Source organism: Somniosus microcephalus, chromosome 12 (genome assembly GCF_052327205.1).
Source record: "Somniosus microcephalus isolate GS21.2 chromosome 12, FLI_Smic_1.0, whole genome shotgun sequence".
Lineage (NCBI taxonomy): Eukaryota > Metazoa > Chordata > Chondrichthyes > Squaliformes > Somniosidae > Somniosus > Somniosus microcephalus.
The window spans coordinates 78,591,760-78,612,775 of NC_140998.1; the positions used below are offsets into that span (position 1 = coordinate 78,591,760).

The window sequence follows — 21,016 nt, forward strand, 5'->3', positions numbered from 1 at the left end:
TGTATGCACTAGTCATGTATGAATGTGTAGTAAAGACAAATCTCTTTGGAGGGGGGGGAAGGACTAATTGCTGAAAATCACTTATTTCTCATTCTTGTGGTCTCCCTGATTTTAGTATCCAATTGAGAACCTCTAGACTAATTAAATCGAGATGGTCTCTTGATGGAAACTATATGTCCAGTCTTCATGTTGAGATGCTTGGTTTCTTCATATGCTCCAAGAGTAGCTTTGACCAAAAAGTGCTGTTTGGGGAGGGGTGGTGTTACGGGGAGAAATAAGAAAAGGACAAAGAATTACAGCAAATTAAATGTGGCTTGGTTCTGTCTTTGGGTAAAATTGGACTTTCCGATCCATGTGCATTCTCATGAAAAATAGCAGGATTGGTCGTGCAGGACTGCTTTAAAGATTTAAATCATGCCTGTCAGTAATAGCTAATACTCTGATTTTAATTTTTAATGCATGCTATTGCTGATTTACAGCAGCCATTTATCTCTGCTGCAGACTTACTATTCTTCAGGCAATGCATCTGTACTTTCATTTGTGAATAAACTGACTTTAAAATTGTGTAGAATTTCATCCAACTGCATAAAGGCTTATCAATTTTTTTAACTCAAATGCAAAAGTACAGTATCTTTAGAAATCTTTATTCTACATGTTCATGTTGAAATGCTAAAATAATTCTTAATTTTGAGCCACGAGGTATAAATAAGTTTATTTCACAAATCACTTCAAATATGTCTCTGCCAGCATTTTGCTAATACAAATTTGTTTAGATTTTAAATTCTGTATCACTTCTAATAATTCATATATAGTTATTTTTGTATTTTTCACAGTAGCAAATTTAGCATGCTTAATGAACCAATCGAGCTCATTCTAATTGTATTTTCCATCCAGTCCATGAGTGAATGAATTGTCTAGCTGGCAATCAGTCTGAGGATCAAATACTTATCCTGGTCCACAGAAGACTTCATACAGCAACGTGATCTGAACAAACAAACAAATGTTACCCCACCTTGTCTTGATTTGTGATTGTAAGTGATCGGCTTAGCTCTACTGTGAAGTTTTGATTTCTATGATAGCCTTTCTGTTTTGAAGGGTATCATTTGTTTCTGTCCATGTAACAAGGTAAAACTCACTAACTTTAACCTGATTCATTGTGGATCATTAACGTCAGGATAGAAACATTGATGAGCATTTCAACATAGAATGATTCCTTTATTCCTTCACTTTTTTGTATCTCTGTAAATTATTTTTCTCTAACTTTCAATATTTAATATTTGTAAAGCTTTACATGTAATCTTTAAACCTACAAAGTCTGTCTGTGTGGGACTATCGAAGGGTACCTGTACTGTTAATACTATTGATTTATCTGTAAAAATTTACTACAGGGTACTGCATTTATACTGTTAACCATAAAGCTGTTCTCAAGGCTTTATTTTATTGTGGCCTATGAATGTAATGGATTTACTATGTAATTGAGTTGTAACAAGCACTACCATATTTAAATAAATGTTTTATGGCATTCGTAAAGGGAAGATGTTGGTATTTAATTGAATAGCTTTACAATCTTGAAGATTAGAAAATCTAGTGTCTTGGTTTTGTGCAATGATAGAATACATGATGCAAGTCATGGCTAAAAAGTTGATAGCAAAATAATTAACAGAATATTCACCTCAAATTGAAGTTTGTATTTCCATTGTGATAGATTTGGGCAGTTGTGGGGAAGGGGGAGAAGTGAATGATTACCTCATGCTGTAATTTCTATCATTCTTTGAAAACTCTTTTATTGAGGCTAAGTTTAGAAATATTGGCACTGAGTTCACCGGAGGTGTGCCCTATGAGAAGTGCCCCAAACAATTGCCCTTTGTGCAATCTCTGTTTTGGTTCAGGTGCTGGCTAATTTTGATGCCAGTCCAAGTACAGAGCGGCTCTGACTGAGGCTCCCAATTCAGAGTTGTCACTTTCCACAACCTGAGTCCAATGCAGAGTCCAAAGAGATGGGGAGGGAGATTGGGCTTATAAGTGGCATTGACTGGGGGGCCTGATCACTCCTTGTGCAGTGCCGGAGGATTCTGGGTGTAGTTGGTGAATATCAGCAGGTTATAGGCTTGATGCAGGTAGGATATGGGGCATTATACCTACTAACATAGACTATATAAGTTACTGTATTACTGTTGGCTATGAGGGGAATCTTGACGATTAACAGTATTACTATTGGTTATCGGTGCAATTTCAGTGAGTTACTATTTGTTACTGGTAGAATCAAAGTTTCTCCCACCTCTGATTCCCCTTGTCCACCTATAGTTTCCCCTCATCCCTGATTTGGGGGACTGCCCTTCCTTGCTTTCTCACTGGGTGGTCTTCTGGTTCTCAACTTCTTGCACAACAGCTGTTGGCACGAAACTGCGAGCAAAGATACTTAATTACAGGGAACCCAGCTATTGTGACATCCCTAAATGTTACTGCATGTATTTATTTTACATGATCAACTCTCCAGGAATACCTCCAACCAGGTTTGGCAACCCTACTGTCCAGTGGGCAGCACGGTGGCATAGTGGTTAGCACTGTTGCCTCACAGCGCCAGGGACCCGGGTTCAAATCCGGCCTCAGGTGACTGTGTGGAGTTTGCACATTCTCCCCGTGTTTGCGTGGGTTTCCTCCCACAGTCCAAAGATGTGCGGGTTAGGTTGATTGGCCATGATTAAAAATTGGCCCTTAGTGTTAGGGGGGATTAAATACGTGGGGTTACGGGGATAGGGCTTGGGTGGGATGGCTGTCGGTGTAGGGACCGGGTGCTAGGGTTTGGATGATCAGCCATGATCTCGTTGAATGGCGGAGCAGGCTCGAAGGGCCGAATGGCCTACTCCTGCTCCTATCTTCTATGATACCAGACCAAAGGATTGTCCCAGGTTGCTAAACCCTAGCACTGCTGCCAAAGCCCAGAACTGTCATCCAATGCAGCTAAACCCTACCCTCCTACTGCTGAATACCAAATGTTTATCACCAATTCTACATTTTGCTATGTATTCTCAGCTTTAAAACTAGTAAGTAATAAACATCAGATACATTGGTTAAGGAATTTATGTAACGAAGGCCAGTTATTTACAGAATTGTGGAATTCCAGCACCAAAGAAACATTGACTTATTAATTCACAGTAAATCCATTGGCCTAATGTACCCCTGATAAAAGTGTATATTTTGACTCGCCATGAGCAATGCTAGAGGAGATCTGCCAATTTAATATAAAACTGTTAGAATGTTGGATGCATGGAGTTCAGAGGGCTGCTTTTCCAAATTGGCATTGCTGTTGATGAGTGTTATTTGAGCTGCAGATTCTAGCTCTTTTTTAAAGAAAGAACTTACCCATATAGCACCTTTCTCATCCTCTGAACATCTCAAAGTCCATATCAAATAATTACTTTTGAAATGCAGTCACTGTTTTATGTAGGCAAATGTTAGTCAATTTGTGCACAGCATAGTCTGACAAACTGATAAAGGACCAGGTAATCTGTTTTGGTAATGTTAGTTGAGCGATAAATGTTGGCCAGAACACCGGGAGAACTCCCTTGCTCTAACTGCGAGTAGTGGTATGGGATCTCTTGCATCCACCTGAACACAGGCAAGGCCTTGGTTTAACATTTTATCTAAAAAACTGGAATACTGCATTTCCCTCACTACTGCACTGAAGTGTCAGACTAGATTATCTGCTCAAGTCTTCAAGACTTGAACCGCCAACCTCCAGAGGCAAGGGTACTTTTTGTTTGTTTGGGAAGTGGGCATCGCTGGCATGGCCAGCATTTATTGGCCATCCCTAATTGCCCTTAAGAAGGTGGTGGTGAGCTGCAGTCCTTGTGGTGAAGGTACTCCCACAGTGCTGTTGGGGAGGGAGTTCCAGAATTTTGACCCAGCAACAATGAAGGAACGGCATTTATATTTCTAAGTCAGGATGGTGTATGACTTGGGAGGGTAACTTGGAGATGGTGGTTCCATGCGCCTACTGCCCTTTTCCTTCTAGGTGGAAGAGATTGTGGGTTTGGGAGGTGCTGCTGAAGAAGCCTTGGCGAGTTGCTGAAGTGCATCTTGTCGATGGTACACACTGCAGCCAAGGTACGCTGGTGGTGGAGGGAGTGAATGTTTAAGATGGTGGATGGGATGTCAATCAAGTAGGCTGCTTTGTCCTGGATGGTGTTGAGCATCTTGAGTGTTGTTGGAGCTGCACTCATCCAGGCAAGTGGAAATTATTCCATCACACTCCTTACATGTGCCTTTATAGATGGTGGAAAGGCTTTGGGGAGTCGGGAGGTGGTGAGTCACTCGCCACAGAATACTTAGCCTCTGACCTGCTCTTGCAGCTACAGTATTTGTGGCTGGTCCAGTTAAGTTTCTGGTCACTCGTGACCCCCAGGATGTTAATGGTGGGGGATTCGGCGATGATAATGCTGTTGAATGTCATGGGAAGGTGTTTAGACTCTCGCTTGCTGGAGATTGTCATTGCCCAGCACTTGTGTGGCACAAATTTTACCTGCCACTTATCAGCTCAAGCCTAAACGTCATCCAGATCTTGTTGCATGCGGGCATGGATTGCTTCATTTTCTAAATGATAGAGGGAAGGTCCTGGGGCTAAGATGATTGACTTCCAACCACAACTGTCTTCCTTTTGTGCTAGGTATGTGTGGTAAACCACTATTGTATATTGCCACCTCTGGGTGGCGCTGTGTATGGAGGCATGCCTCAGCTGACTCCACCCACCACTGTGTGGGTTTCGTTCAGACTTGTTCAGTCACTCACGAAGAAGCATAGTCTCTTCTTAGCTAATAAAAGCCTTATTCATCTCTTCTTTCGACTCATCATCTCTTCGACTCATCACCTTTTATGAAGTAATTGATAAGCGTATCAATTTTATTAGCTAAAAGTTAAATGGCGACACCTGAGGAGCAACAACAGCAACGGATACAGCAGACATTGCTGAGAGCCCTCAGACCACCACGCCTGGACCTCGACCCTCAAGATGTGGGTGCATCAGCCAAGTTTGAACACTGGCTGAGCTGCTTTGAATCCTTCCTCGCAATCTCACAGGTTACAGAGGAGGATCACAAACTGAAAATTTTGACCGCCCAGGTGAGCCATCAAGTATATATGCTAATCCGGGACTCTAATACGTACGTGGCGGCCCTCGAGCTACTAAAAGGGCAATATACGCGCCCAGTGAACACAATTTACGCCCGACACCTCTTGGGATCCCGCAGGCAGCAACCGGGAGAATCGGTAGGGGCATTTGCACGGGCGCTACTGGCACTCTGCAGAGACTGCGATTGTAAAGCGGTAACGGCTGTGGAGCACGCGCAGGGACTCGCCTGTGATGCCTTCGTCAGGGGCCTCCAGTCAGACCACACCCGGCAGAGACTGCTAGAAAGCAAGGAACCCGACCTGAAGACGGCCATTGCCCTTGCGCTCTCGTTAGAGGAGGCCCACCGAAACCTCGAGGCATACCCCCGTAACGGCGCCGAGACATGGCAATCGAAACCGTGGGACACGGGACCGCCGCCCCCGGCACCAACCGCTGCAGCGACCCAACCGAGACAGCAGCCTCCGGTAAGAACTGCTTCGATGCCCAGTAACCAGGCCCAAAAATGCTATTTCTGTGGCCAGTTAAAACATCCCAGAGCGCACTGCCCAGCTAAGACAGCTACCTGCTCGGGCTGCGGGAAGAAAGGCCATTACGCTAACGCCTGCAAGGGGAAGCCAGCCAGCAGCGCAGCGTGCGGGCCGTGGGAGCAGCCATCTTATCCGCCATTTTGTGTACCCCGGCCGCATGGCATCCGCCGCCATCGTATCCAACGCACTCAACCGCCATTTCGTCACCGGAACCGACCACCGTCTCGGCGGATGACTATAGTGACTCACTAAGCCACATACTGGCCTCCGTGACGTTGGATCAAGGCCACCCTCACCATCTATCCAGCTCCATGATGGATATCGCGGTAAACGGCCGCGCCACCAGTTGCCTGATCGACAGCGGGAGCACAGAGTTTCGTCCACCCCGACACGGTACGTAGCCACTCCCTCACGATTCTGCCAACGCACCATCGCATTTCTATGGCGTCCAAGTCCCAGTCAATGGACATCAGCGGCTACTGTGTGGTGACCCTGTCAGTAGGGGGCACTGAATATCAAAAATTTAAACTGCTAGTCCTGCCCCGTCTTTGCGCTGCCGTCCTGCTAGGGTTGGATTTTCAGTGCCACCTTAAGAGTGTCACACTAGCATACGGTGGACCCCTCCCCCCACTCACAGTCTGCAACCAACAACTTTTAAATCGCCCGCTGCAAACCACCTGCAGCCTTTCCACATTAAAAGTTCCCCCCCCCTCCCCTGTTCGCTAACCTCACCCGCGACTGTAAACCCATCGCTACCAAAAGCAGGCGGTACAGTGCCGGGGACAGAGCTTTTATCAGCTCTGAGGTGGAGCGGCTCTTGAAGGAGGGCATTATCGAAGGTAGCACTAGCCCCTGGCGAGCCCAGGTTGTAGTCGTTAAAACCACTGCAAAACGCCGCATGGTAATCGACTACAGCCAAACCATAAACCGGTACACCCAGCTGGACGCGTACCCCCTCCCTCGCATATCTGATATGGTCAATCAGATTGCGCAATACAAAGTATTCTCCACCATCGACCTTAAGTCAGCGTACCACCAGCTGCCCATCCGCCATGAGGACCGCCAGTATACTGCCTTCGAGGCAAACGGCCGCCTCTACCACTTCCTTAGGGTCCCCTTCGGCGTCACCAACGGGGTTTCGGTCTTCCAAAGGGAGATGGACCGAATGGTTGACCAGAACGCGCTGCGGGCAACCTTCCCCTATTTGGATAACGTCACCATCTGCGGCTACGACCAGCAGGACCACGACGTTAATCTAGCAAATTTCCTCCGTACGGCCCAACGGCTGAACCTAACGTACAATAAGGAAAAATGTATGTTTCACACCAAGCGCCTGGCCATCCTCGGCTGCGTGGTGGAGAACGGAGTCATCGGGCCCGACCCCGACAGAATGCGCCCCCTAATGGAGCTACCCCTTCCCCACTGCCAAAAGGCACTGAAGAGATGCCTGGGGTTTTTCTCCTACTACGCCCAGTGGGTGCCCCTCTATGCAGACAAAGCCAGGCCCCTCATCAAAGCCACCTCCTTCCCCCTGACACCAGAGGCGTGTGCAGCCTTCACTCTTATCAAGAACGATATCGCGAAGGCCGCAATGCACGCGGTGGATGAGTCCATCCCCTTCCAAGTGGAGAGCGATGCCTCCGACTTCGCCCTAGCCGTGACCCTTAACCAGGCGGGCAGACCCGTGGCCTTTTTCTCAAGGACCCTCCAGGGCCCCGAGACGAGACACTCCTCCGTCGAAAAGGAGGCCCAGGCTATTGTAGAAGCGGTGCGTCACTGGAGGCATTACCTGGCCGGGAAACGATTTACCCTGCTCACTGACCAGCGTTCAGTAGCTTTTATGTTTAATAATAAGCAGAGGGGTAAAATCAAGAACGACAAGATCTTGAGGTGGAGAATCGAACTCTCCACCTACAATTATGATATCTTGTATCGGCCAGGGAAACTCAATGAGCCCCCAGATGCCCTATCACGTGGTACATGCGCCAACGCGCAGAGTGATAGGCTGCAGTCCCTCCACAATGACCTCTGCCACCCGGGGGTCACCAGGTTTTTCCATTTTATCAAATCCCGTAACCTGCCCTACTCCATCGAGGAGGTCAGGACCATGACCAAGAGCTGCCAAATCTGCGCCGAGTGCAAACCGCACTTCTATAGGCCGGACAGAGCAAGCCTGATCAAGGCCACCCGCCCCTTCGAACGCCTGAGCGTCGATTTTAAAGGGCCCCGCCCCTCCGCTGACCGCAATATGTACTTCCTCAACATAGTTGATGAGTACTCCCGTTTCCCCTTTGCCATCCCTTGCCCAGACATGACCAGTACCACGGTCATCAAGTGTCTGAATGACATCTTCGCTCTGTTCGGGTTCCCCAGCTATATACATAGCGACAGGGGCTCATCGTTCATGAGCGACGAACTTCGGCAGTACCTGCTAACAAGAGGTATCGCCACGAGCAGGACCACCAGTTACAACCCCCGGGGGAACGGCCAGGTGGAAAGGGAGAACGCGACGGTTTGGAAGGCAGTCCTCTTAGCACTAAAATCTAAGGGCCTTCCGACCTCCCGCTGGCAGGAGGTCCTCCCTGCAGCGCTTCACTCCATTCGGTCACTGCTTTGTACTGCCACTAATGCGACCCCTCATGAGAAAATGTTCGTTTTCCCCCGGAAGTCTACATCGGGAACCTCGCTACCGGCATGGTTGACTTCTCCTGGGCCCGTCCTACTGCGGAGGCACGTGAGGACGCATAAAACGGACCCCCTGGTCGAGCGGGTGCACCTCCTACACGCCAACCCCCAGTATGCCTGGGTGACATACCCAGACGGGCGGGAGGACACGGTCTCCATACGAGATCTCGCACCCTCGGGTACCCCTGAATTACCACCGTTATCCCCCTTACCACCGTTATCCCCCTTACCACTGTTATCCCCCACCACCCCTCCCAACCCAACCCCTGCAGACGGCATGCCAAAGCCCCAGGAATCTTCGCCAACCACCCAGACACCAGACCCGACGTCGGATGCTGCAACACCACCGCCGCCACCACGACGATCAGGACGTCAGGCAAGGCCTCCTGATAGACTTAACTTGTAGTACCCTTCACCCCGCCGGACTTCACATTAAACAAGGGGTGAATGTGGTAAACCACTATTGTATATTGCCACCTCTGGGTGGCGCTGTGTATGGAGGCATGCCTCAGCTGACTCCACCCACCACTGTGGGTTTCGTTCAGACTTGTTCAGTCACTCACGAAGAAGCATGGTCTCTTCTTAGCTAATAAAAGCCTTATTCATCTCTTTCGACTCATCATCTCTTCTTCGACTCATCACCTTTTTATGAAGTAATTGATAAGCGTATCAGTATGACTCCAGCCAGTGGAGAGTTTTCCCCTGATTCCCATTGACTTCAATTTTACTAGGGCTCCTTGATGCCACACTTTGTCAAATGCTGCCTTGATGTCAAGGGCAGTCACTCTCACCTCACCTCTGGAATTCAGCTCTTTTGTCCATGTTTGGACCAAGGCTGTAATGAGGTCTGGATCCAAGTGGTCCTGGCAGAACCCAAACTGGGCATTGGTGAGCAGGTTATTGGTGAGTAAGTGCCACTTGATAGCACTGTCGATGACACCTTCTATCACTTTGATGATTGAGAATAAACTGATGAGGTGGTAATTGGCTGGATTGGATTTGTCCTGCTGCTTTTTGTGGACAGGACATACCTGGGCAGTTTTCCCACATTGTCTGGTTGATGCCAGTGTTGTAGCAGTACTGGAACAGCTTGGTTAAAGGCACAGCTAGTTCTGGAACACAAGTCTTCAGCACAATAGCCAGGATGTTGTCAGGGCCCATAGCCTTTGCTGTATCCAGTGTGCTCGGCCATTTCTTGATATCACGTGGAGTGAATCTAATTGGTTGAAGACTGGCTTCTGTGATGGTGGGGACCTCCAAGAGAAGGCAGAGATGGATCTTCCACTCGGCACTTCTGGCTGAAGATGGTTGCACACGCTTCAGCCTTGTCTTTTGCACTCGTGCTAGGCTCCGCCATTATTGAGGATGGGGATATTCATGGAGTCTCCTCCCATTAGTTTAATTATCCACCACTATTCACGACAGGACTGCAGAGCTGATCGGTTGTTTGGGGGTTTGCTTAGCTGTGTCTAGCATGCAGCTTCCACTGTTTAGCATGCATGTAGTCCTGTGTTGTAGCTACCCCAAGTTGGCACCTCATTTTTAGGTACACCTGGTGCTGTTCCTGGCATGCTGCTCTTCACTCCTTATTGAACCAGGGTTGGTCCCCTGGTTTGATGGTAATGGTAGAGTGAGGAATATGCCAGACCATGAGGTTACAGATTGTGGTGAATACAATTCTGATGCAGCTGATGGCCCACAGTGTCTCATGGATGCCCAGTTTTGAGCTGCTAGATTTGTTCTGATTCTATCTCATTTAGCACGGTGGTAGTGCTACACAACATCATGGCGTGTCCTCGGTGTGAAGACGGGACTTCGTCTCCATAAGGACAGTGCGGTGGTCACTGCTACCAATGCTGTCATGGACAGATGCATCTGCGACAGGTAGATTGGTGAAGACGAGGTCAAGTAGGTTTTTCCCTCGTGTTGGTGTTCTCACCACCTGTCGCAGGCCTAGTCTGGCAGTTATGTCCTTCAGGGCTCGGTCAGTAGTGGTGCTATTGAGCCACTGTTGGTGATGGACATTGTACTTTGGCTGATGGACTTCATTCTGTGCCTTTGCTACCCTCAGTGCTTCTTCCAAGTGGTGGTCAACATGGAGTACTGATTCATCAGCTGTGGGAGGGCGGTAGGTGGCAAATCAGCCGGAGGTTTCTTTGCCCATACTTGACCTGAAGCCATGAGACTTCATGGGGTCTGGAGTCAATGATGAGGACTCCCAGGGCCACGCTCTTCGATGTACCATTGTGCCGCCACCTCTGGTGGGTCTGTCCTGCAGGTGGGACATGACATACCCAGAGATGGTGATGGCGATATTGCTTTTATTTCTAGTTTTTGGTAAAACGTGTTCTGGTTCAGTGTACTTGTTCATTTGTGCATAACCAAGCTGTTAAATATATGCTAGCTTTATATAACTCTTTCAGATCACTGATTTCCCATCCTCCGCTCTACTGAAGGCCACAGGGCTGGCAGTCAACTGGTACCCAAGTGGGTTATTCATTTAATTTCACCTTTCAGTTCAGAATAACCTTCTAAATCAGTAGCATAATGTCACATTCCTGGATAAAGCAGAAAGGGTGATGCAGCCAAATGCAAGCTTTTGCATTCATGTCTTACAATATTTAAATTTTTATCAATAACATCAAATAAAGATACTGTGTATTGCACCACTGCAGCAACCAGGGGAAACAATAGGTCCTATCATAGAAACCCCCTCAACAACAAAGTTTCAAATTATAAATCTTCCCCCTATTGCTATACTTCAAAAGTCATACAATGTTTAAATAAACTTTCAATTTAAAGCTTTTCATCTGCAATCACTTAGTTCTAGCTTTGTTTTCAGAAAAAGTCAAAGTACAATGAAGTCATACTTTTCTTAACTATTATAATTTTAGCTGACTTTAAAATTTCCACAATGATACTTTCACACTTAGACATTTTAAACTTTCCATGGAGTTTGATAATTAAATCTATTAGAAGGGTACATAGACAGTCCTTTCATCTGTGGCAGCTGGGTTTGAATCCACAACTGCAGCCAGATCATAAAGTTCTTGCTGGATGTAAGGATCTCTAGAAAGATAGGAGCAGGAGTAGGCCATTCGGCCCTTCGAGCCTGCTCTGCCATTCAAGGTGATCATGGCTGATCATCCAAATTCAGTACCCTGTCCCTGCCTTTTCCCCATATCCCTTGATCCCTTTAGCCTCAAGAAATATATCCAACTCTTTCTTGAATATATTTAATGAACTAGCCTCCACTGCCCTCTGTGGCAGAGAATTCCACAGGTTCACCACTCTCTGGGTGAAGAAATTCCTCCTCATTTCAGTCCTAAATGGCTTGCCCCTTATCCTTAGACTATGACCCCTGGTTCTGGACTCCCCGGCCATCAGAAACATCCTTCCTGCATCTAGTCTGTCCAGACATGACAATTTTATAGGTTTCGATGAGATCCCCTCTCAATCTTCTAAACTCCAGTGAGTATAAGCCCAATCGACACAATCTCTCCTCGTACGTCATTCCTGCCATCCCAGGTAGCAGCCTGGTGAATCTTTGCTGCACTCCCTCCATGGCAAGAACGTCCTTCCTCAGGTAAGGTGACCAAAACTGCACACAATACTCAAGGTGCGGTCTCACCATGGCCCTGTACAACTGTAGCAAGACATCCTTGTTCCTGTACTCGAACCCTCTTGCTACGAAGGCCAACATAGCATTTGCCGCCTTAACACCCTGCTGCACCTGCATGCTTACCTTCAGCGACTGGTGCACAAGGACACCCAGGTCTCTCTGCACTTCCCCTTCTCCCAATCTATTGCCATTCAAATAATCTGCCTTCCTGTTTTTGCCACCAAAGTGGATAACCTCACATTTATCCACATTATAGTGCATTTGCCATGTTTCTGCCCAATCATCCAACCTGTCCAAATCGTGCTGGAGTTTGACGACATCCTCCTCACAGCATTACCCCCCCCCCCCCCCCCCCCAAAGCTTTGTGTCGTCTGCAAATTTGGAGATATTACATCCAATTCCCTCGTCCAGATCATTAATATATATTGTGAACAGCTGGGGTCCTAGGACCGATCCTTGCGGTACCACACTAGTCACTGCCTGCCACTCGGAAAACGATCCGTTTACCAACTCTTTGCTTTCTGTCCGCCAACCAGTTCTCTATCCAAGTCAATACCTTGCCCCCAATCCCATGTGCCTTAATTTTGCACGCTAATCTCTTATGTGGGACCTTATCGAAAGCCTTCTGGAAGTCCAAATACACCACATCCACTGGTTCTCCCTTATCTATTTTACCAGTTACATCCTCAAAAAATTCCAGATTAGTCAAGCATGATTTACCTTTTGTAAATCCATGTTGACTTTGTCCGATCCAGTAACTGCTTTCCAAGTGCTCTGCTATTACATCTTTTATAATAGACTCTAGCATTTTCCCCACTACCGATGTCAGGCTTACCAGTCTATAATTCCCTGCTTTTTCTCGACCACCTTTTTTGAATAGTGGGGTAACATTAGCTACCCTCCAATCCATGGGTACTGTTCCAGAGTCTATCGACTTCTGGAAGATGACCAGTAATGCATCTACTATCTCTAGGGCCACTTCCTTAAGTACCCTGGGGATTTATCGGCCTTCAGTCTGTAAGATTTGAAATTTTCCGTAATTTAATCACGCAACAAAACAGGGTTAATAAAACCGTTTTATTGACCAAAAGAAGCTTGTACGGAAAAACCTTTGATAAAAAGGGCATACAAAATGGCCGCTGGACCTAGTGATCAGTTTCTGGGACCATTTGATTTCTGTTACTGCAAGCCAGACAGGCTTGTGGATTGAGGACAGTAAGCCCGCAAAAGCCAGTATCGGGAAAACGAAACTCAGGGAACTGAGCATACATATTAATTGGATTCTAAGTACAAGACAGTTTCAGGTAACAGGATGGGGCCCATCAAGAAATGGGCGGACAATTGAATGAACACTTAAACGGTCTTTCCTTTGTACAGTAAATGGGTTTAACAGCCATCCAGGGCAATCTCCAGACCGATCAATATACAAACCGAGTTACGGTGACAAAGTAAAAGACATTATCGGCCAGGAAGGCCAGTTAAGCTATCATCGGCTCCCGTTACAAGACAAAGCGCCCCTGCAGAGATTTCTGCCTGCCAAAAATATTACAAAGACAGGCCTATGATTTGGCGGAAGATAAGACTGTCCCAAAAAGGTATAACTATGGATTGAAAGGTCCATCGGGGCTACACACTTGGGGCTTCACTTCGGTTTTCATTTCTTCAACGATTACGATTACGCTTCGCTTCAGATTCACGTTTCGGGACGGACTCTTCGGTTAAGACAGCGTGGTCGGTGTTCGGCCAGGCAAGGCTCGGCCACAACGGGAAGACGACGAGGGTGGCCCGGGTACTTTTGTTGGGAGATCATTGACGACCCAGGCCGAAGGAGAAGACACCCTCAGGAAAAGCCGACGAGCCAGGCGGGGGAGAGAAATAAAAGGACACTCCGGGCCTAGCACTCCCGTGCCTCAACATCCCATTCTCAGCTTCCCAGTAATGGACTTTCCCATGTGTATCCGGTCCTTCAACAACTTTTAACGGATTCAGTCATGACGAGTGCTCATCGGGACTGTATCTGCTGCTCCATCGCCTGAGAGAAAAACAAGCTGCGCCAGAAGTTTCCAAATCCACGTGACGACGGAAAGCTGTGCCAAAAAGGCTGCGAACCCCTCTTTTGCGAATCTGAAAGTGGTGCGCGTGATTCCGAGTTCCTCAAGTCGAAACTTAGTCTAGGTCTAGGGGAGGGGGTAAGGGTAATCGTAATGTGTTTCCCCTTTTACGATGTGCCGTGTGTTCCCCATTTCCATAGAGTTAAGTTTATAGATATGTGTATGATTGTAGTTATTTTAATCTGTGCTTATGACATGTATTTTACAATGCTGCAAACTGTTTAATAATAAAAGCTTCCATTTTGTGTTATTCAACCTGGTCTGTTGAGTTTTCTCTGCATCCCAGTTCCCTGCACCTAAGTCCATGGTCTAGAACCGTAGGGAAGAGTGGGTCAAACCACTCAAGGGTAATTATTGCACGAAGCCTGGTAGGAGACCAGAACAAGCAAGAGAAACCCCCTACAGAGATGGCAACCACGGCAGGACCTTGGCAGCAGGAATGTAGTGTGTTAGATCAAGGTCTGAATAAACGGAATGTGATGGATGAGAGAATAGCGGATTATGTTTTTGAGAAGGTAAACCTTACAAAACAGTGGATATCTGACCTATTAAGAGATAGGCGCCCGCTAGACACAGCCATCAAGTGGACAGAAAGTAAAGAGCATAAGAAATCGGTAGAAAAGGCGGTCTGGCTGATGTGTTACACGAAGCAAGTCCAGCTTTTGGACCAGGTCGTTGTGGCACAGACAGCCCAGATCAAAGGGCTGCTTACAGAAGTAGAGGAAAAGGTTGCGGGAGGTCAGAAACTGATTCAATCGCTTAACGCGCTGAATCGGGAACGCCAATCCGCAACTCACCGCCATGAGACCCGGATAGAGTATTTGGAATGTCAGGTCATTGAGGCCAAGGCCAGTGAAGGTAGAATGAAAGAGAGGTGTTTCCGCCTAGCTAAGCGGATAGTGACACAGGAGGAAAGAACCTTGGGGGCTAGGGCAGCTTATAAGATGGCCATGGAGGATAGGTCTGAGAACACCGATCATAGCGCTTGCCACAGGGAGCTAGAGGACCTGAGAACGGCCCTAGCAAAGGCAACCGGCTTGGTGTGTCTCATAAACCCGCCAGCGAGCCAGTTACTGTTAGCCAAGGAATCAAAAAGACCAATTCCACAGGAGGCAGTTAGGGTACTAACCCCCGAGCCCTCAGCACCTCCCGCCTATACCGAGTCTTGGACTCCGGGGGAGGAAACGGAGAAGTCAGACACAGAGGTTCTTGAGGTAGAGCAACACCAGGTAGTAGAGTCGGGACCGGCACCGATGTGTCCCACGCGACACCGGAGGCTCGGTCCGGACCAGGATGGCAAGGACGGACCCCTCGTGAATCAGATCATAATGCCCCATAGCGCACGACAGCTAAGGGAAATGATCAGTAACATCCCAAAACTCTCCGAGTCAGGAGATCCCTCCGTGCATTTTCGGGACGTGGAGCAAACCGCAGCAGTTAATGACTGCGACGGGGCCGAACTGTCCAAAATGCTACTGTTCTCCTTGGACAGCTCGCTCCTCTAGTGCCTCCCTGACGAGAGCAAGAGAGGGCGCAAGATGTATGAGGAGGTACGGGACGAGATCCTGGAGATTATAGGGGAGGGTGACGGAACTCCGTTCCTCCGATTGGAAAGGACGGTACAGCTAGAGGGAGAGCCCCCACGGGTTTTTGCCGGAAGGTTGTGGCCAGTGTATCGGCGCAGCTGTCTGGGAGGACCGGACCGGAACGCGCTAAATGATGACCAAAGGGCTCATTGGCTCCGGCGTCTGGTCGCCAATTGCTTGCCACCGGTGAGGGTGCAGGCCAAAGCATAGTTTGACCCCACTAACCCCCGCTCCACGGAGGAAGTAGTACTTGATCAGCTCACGATAAGTTACAGGAACAACAAGAGTGGGGATGTGCCTTCCCCAAAGGGAAAGGTGCATGAGGCGAGGCCAGCAGCTCCTGCCAAAAAGGAATGGCATCAGGAGGGGAATCGCCCTCCCCAAGCCAAGAGCAGTTGTTACGGGTGTGGAAAGGAGGGTCATTGGCGCCGAGACTGTAAAAATCCCTGGAAGGATTTAAAGGGAAAAACTTCCCCAGCCCCAGCCCAAGCGCCCGTCCGGGAGAGGGGAGCCGATGTGTTGATCCATCCCGATACGATCGAGCCGGTTTTAGAGGCAATGCGGTCTCTAATGACCTCGCAGGGGAAAGTGGCAGTCGTCAGCAGCCCTGTTGCTTCCCCAACCCCAACCGAAGCGCCCAAATGACTGAAGCCCGCGCAGCCCGTCTACCTGTGTCCGCTCCGCTATGACGCGTGGAGAAGACCCGTTGTGGAGATGGAGGTGGAGAAGGGAAAGGGTAGTTACCTGTTGGATACGGGAGCATCATGCACCGTGATCCACACAGCTAAGCCTTTTGCCTCACCTCTATCTACCCAGGCTCCATTCTCAGTAGCGGGTTTCACAGGCAGAGAACAGGCTGGCGCGTACTCCATCCCGCTCTCCACTCATTTGGGAGCACTCCACACCACATGGACGTGCATCCTATTGAAGTGGAATGAGGGGGGTGGGAAAGGCATCCTCGGGGCTGATTTCTTGGTGGAACACGGGATCCTCGTGGACCTTAGAAATCACTGTCTCTGGGGAGCCGAGAATGGGTTGGGTAAGGTAGTTGTAATCCCAGGAAGAGGAGAAAAGGGGACCCTGTGCACCATGAAGCCGTCAGGGGGTTACGACCTCGAGCTTCTGGTCGCGGACGTCCCAACGGACTTGCAAGCGTGTGTGTCGGAAAACCTGACCGCGTTTGCCACCCACAAGCACGACTGTGGGAGAGTCACCGGGCTTGAGGTCAGCGTAGACGGGGACCCCATGATCCGGCCCCAAAAACAGTATAATTTCCCCAAGGAGGCAGAACCCGACATGGAGACAGCAATATCTTCCTTGGTGCAGCAGGGCGTGTTGAGACCAATAGCCACTCACGTGAACTCCCCATTATGGCCGGTAAAGAAGCCGGACAATTCGTGGAGGGCCACGGTGGACTATAGAGTCCTCAACAGTAACATCCCAGCCTGCGCGCCCACGGTAGCAGCAGTTGCCGACCTAATAGGGAGTATTCCAGCATCCGCGACCACGTTCACGGTGCTGGATATCTCGAACAGTTTCTGGTCCATTCCACTGCGGCGGGAGGATCAGTACAAGTTTGCCTTTACTTTTAAAGGACAACAGTACACCTGGAACTGCTTGCCACAGGGCTTTCACAACAGCCCCAGCATTTTCCATCAATGCATGGCGGGAAGTTTAAAAGAATTTAGCCAGCCCAATCAGAGAGTGCAGTATGTGGACGACTTACTCCTGTTCACGGACTCAAGGGAGGAGCACGGCCCACTATTAGCCGAATTATTGGAGCTGCTGGAAAGGAAGGGTTTTAAAGTAAACCCAAAGAAAGCACAAATCGGCCAGCAGGAGGTGAAATTCCTGGGGCTGGCCATCCGCGCTGGGGAAAGAGCCATAGATAAGGCTAGACGGGAATCGGTGCAAGATCTACCGATCCCTAACACAGTAACGGGTGTAAGGTCCTTTTTGGGGTTGACCGGGTACTGCAGGGATTTCATCGAGGACTATGCAGCCACAGCAGCCCCGCTACTCCGACTCTTACACAAGGGAGTCGAGTGGTCTTGGGATGAGGGTTGTCAGGCAGCATTCGAGAAGTTGAAAAGGGATCTGCAGACCGCGCCAGCCCTAGGGGCCATAGATGGGGGGGAGGAGTTTTTCCTGGAAGTAGCCGCTAGTGGGGACAGCCTGAGTGCCGTGCTGCTCCAGGAGCGACACGGCAAGCTGAGACCAGTAGTCTATTCCTCCAGGGTACTCACGGATGTGGAGAGGAGTTTTTCCAATTGCGAACGGCATCTCCTGGCCACGCATTGGGCTATGAACAGATCAGTGATCTTCACAGGAACCTCTCCCATCACTCTCCTCACCCATCACACCCCCACAAAGATGCTTCTGGATGGAAGGATTAAGGATGGGACCGTAAGCAGCGCTTGGATTGCGCGCTGGACCCTCCTCCTTTCCCAGATGGATCTCCAGGTTAAAGGTCTCTGCGAGCCAAAGCTCGCAGCCAACATGGTATACCCCGGAACAGCCCATCGGTGTTCCGTCGAAGGAGTATGGGAGGTTAACATAGGTTTACGGGCCGGGATACACCCCACAGGCCGCGAGATCTATGTAGACGGTTCCAGCACGGTATCTGCTGGCGAACGACTCACAGGGTGTGGAGTTTATGACCCTACGGCAGACATTGCCTTGGCAATTAAGCTCCCCAGCACTATGAGCGCACAGCAAGCTGAACTGGCCTATGTGGTTACCCACCCCGAGATCTTCCCAACCCCATACACGATTTGCTCGGACAGCATGTTCACGTGCAATTCGTGTACGGAATACCTCGCCATCTGGTCCCGCCGCGGATATACCTCCGCGGACGGGCGGCCTTTAACAGTTAAGCCCTTGCTGGAGAAGATCCTGGCAGCTGTGGGGGAGGAAGGGGAGGTGTTCATCCACAAGGTGAAGGCTCATTCAACCACGGAACCCCGCAGTCAGGGCAACCAGCAGGTGGATGCGCTAGCCAGGGAGGGTGCCCGCAACGGCATTCTCTGGGACCCCTATGGACCCGGACCCGTGGCAGCGATCCGAGACAGGGAGGGGACTCCAGGGAACACAGGGGTGACACCGCCCCTAGACCTAAAAACCGTCCAGACCCTGGATCCCGCCCTAAACAGTCCTAAAAGCCATTACTGAGGGCAAGCAGGTAGAGGGTCCGTACAGTACGGCAGCCCTCTCAGTCAAGGAAGGCATGCTGTTCCGAGAGGAACAGTGGGTTGTGCCGCAGCAGCACCGGAGGGAATTCCTTCAACTGGCCAATGAGGGTCCAGGGGCAGGACACCCCAGGCCTGAGGTTACCTGGCAACGGGTAGAGCAGGCGGGATGGTGGCCGGGACTTAGAGACGATGTCCGCGAGTTCTGTGCAAGCTGTCTTGTGTGCGCTGCAAACAACCCAGACCCCCAGAAAAGGAAGGTGCCCATGGGGCACATCAGGAGGGTAGAGGGACCATGGCAATCGATTCAGGTCGACTACATAGGGCCCCTGCCCGCCGCCCAAGGAGGCTATAAGTATTGCCTTGTCCTGGTGGATGTGTTCACCAAATGGGTAGAAGCTTTCCCGTGCAGAACAGCTACGGCGCTGGGTACTGCCAAGATCTTGATCCGGGAAGTGTTCTCACGGTGGGGGCTCCCCCGTTTTGTTGAGTCCGACCAAGGGAGTCAGTTCACCAGTCAAGTGATGCAGAACACCCTCATGCTCTTGGGCATTGAAGGAAAGTGGCACGTAGCGTACAATCCACAGTCATCCGGGATTGTTGAACGCATGAACCGGACCCTCAAGGAAAAGCTGAGGAAAGAGACAATGGGCTCGCCCCAGAAATGGGCGGAGGTCCTGCCTTTAGTCCTCATGGGGATCCGGGCCAGCCAGTCCAAAAGTACGGGGTACTCCCCGCACGAATTAATGACTGGAAGGATCATGCGAACACCCACCCATGTACTAGCCCCGGTGCTCACTGAGGGCCAGCTCCAAGAGGTGAAGCGAGACAAGTTCATCCAAACCCTTTTGGAGCGCCTGAAACAGATTTATGGGCAGGCGGCTGGGAACATGGGGAGACAGCATCAGGGAAATCGACTGTTGCTGGAACCTCGTAAGCAACAAGAGTGGGAAGTCGGAGACCAGGTCATGGTTAGGAACTATGCCCGGGTGGGGAGTTTTGAACCACTGTACATGGGGCCTTACAACATTGTAGACAAGGCCAGCCCCATGGTTTATGCAGTGAAGGTGCCCCGACGTACTAAATGGTTTCACATTAACCAGTGCAAACTGTTTAAGTCGGGTGCACAAGGGCCAACAACAGTGGCCAGGTCTGAGGACAAAAATCCTCAGCCTGCGACAGAGTCACAGACCACACAGGCTGGAACAGTAGCCTGCGTGAAGGGAGGAGTCATCCCATTGGAGTGGGAGGTCTCCCCTCTGATTTGGGATTTGGACGAGGAAGAGCCCGAACAGCTCAACCCCGCCCTTGACCCGATCACGGAGCAGGATGAGTCAGAGGACAAAGATCCCGCCCTCGACTCAAGCTTAGGGGAGGTAGGGATTGGGGGCGGAGACTCACCACCTGTAGGGACAGGTGAGGTGGAATCGGACGCCACAGATCCCGGCCCCGGGGAGACGGAGCCTGAGGGAGGGGAGCCGGAGCTGGCAGCTGTGGTGGAACCACAGGCTGTGACGGTGAAAGCCCCAACCCCCGGTCCGTCAGCCCTGAGAGCCTCGCCCAAGGCATCCCCTCGTAGGTCGACTCGAACGCCCCAGCCCAGGAAGCAATGGCCAAATTCTCCCTATCTTCCCCAACCTCGGTAAAGAGCAGCCCGAGAAAGGCACGATTCCCGTTCAGCAGCGACAGGCTGCGGGGGATCAAAGCCGAAGGTCAGTGCAGCCCCGCCACAGGGAGCGGCATGCTGCAGCCCTCACAGGAATTAAGTAGGCCGCCCGTAGGAGGGCGGCGCTGTACATAGGTTAGGAAATAATAAGTTAAGTTAGGTAATTGTAATGATAGTTTAAGGTGTGTAAAGTTTAAGATGATGGGGATGTTTAAAAGGTAGTTTTCGGAGTCTGCCCAGAATGTGTGGTTGTTTGGAAGCGGGGTCAGGGGACCCCAGCGTCCGTTTAATTAAGCCAGCACCTATTGGGAGCCTGGCTACATCATCTTATCGATTACAGAAACCAGAGATATGATGGAAAGGATTCTCGTAGCACTCGCGGCGATCGGGTGCGGGCTGGCCTGCCGGGGCCGCACCAAGGACGTCATCGTGTTCGGATGTTCCGGGGACACAGCCCCCATCGCGACGGATGGGACGGGGAAGCGAGAGGTTGAGGAAACCGC

The 21,016-nt window shown here is 49.9% G+C and overlaps 1 protein-coding gene across 2 annotated transcripts in view; it reads left to right on the top strand.

Annotated features, from left to right (window-relative positions):
• Positions 1–1,530, top strand: part of gpr137c (G protein-coupled receptor 137c) — a 31,175-nt gene extending 29,645 nt beyond the window's left edge. For both annotated transcript variants that reach the window (XM_086003186.1, XM_086003187.1), the window contains one exon: positions 895–1,530. Coding sequence is in view for 1 of the 2 variants with exons in the window: in XM_086003187.1 (XP_085859313.1) it covers positions 895–901 (7 nt within the window). In the remaining variant the exon portion in view is untranslated. The remainder of the gene's footprint in view (positions 1–894) is intronic.
• The last annotated feature ends 19,486 nt before the right edge of the window (positions 1,531–21,016 follow it).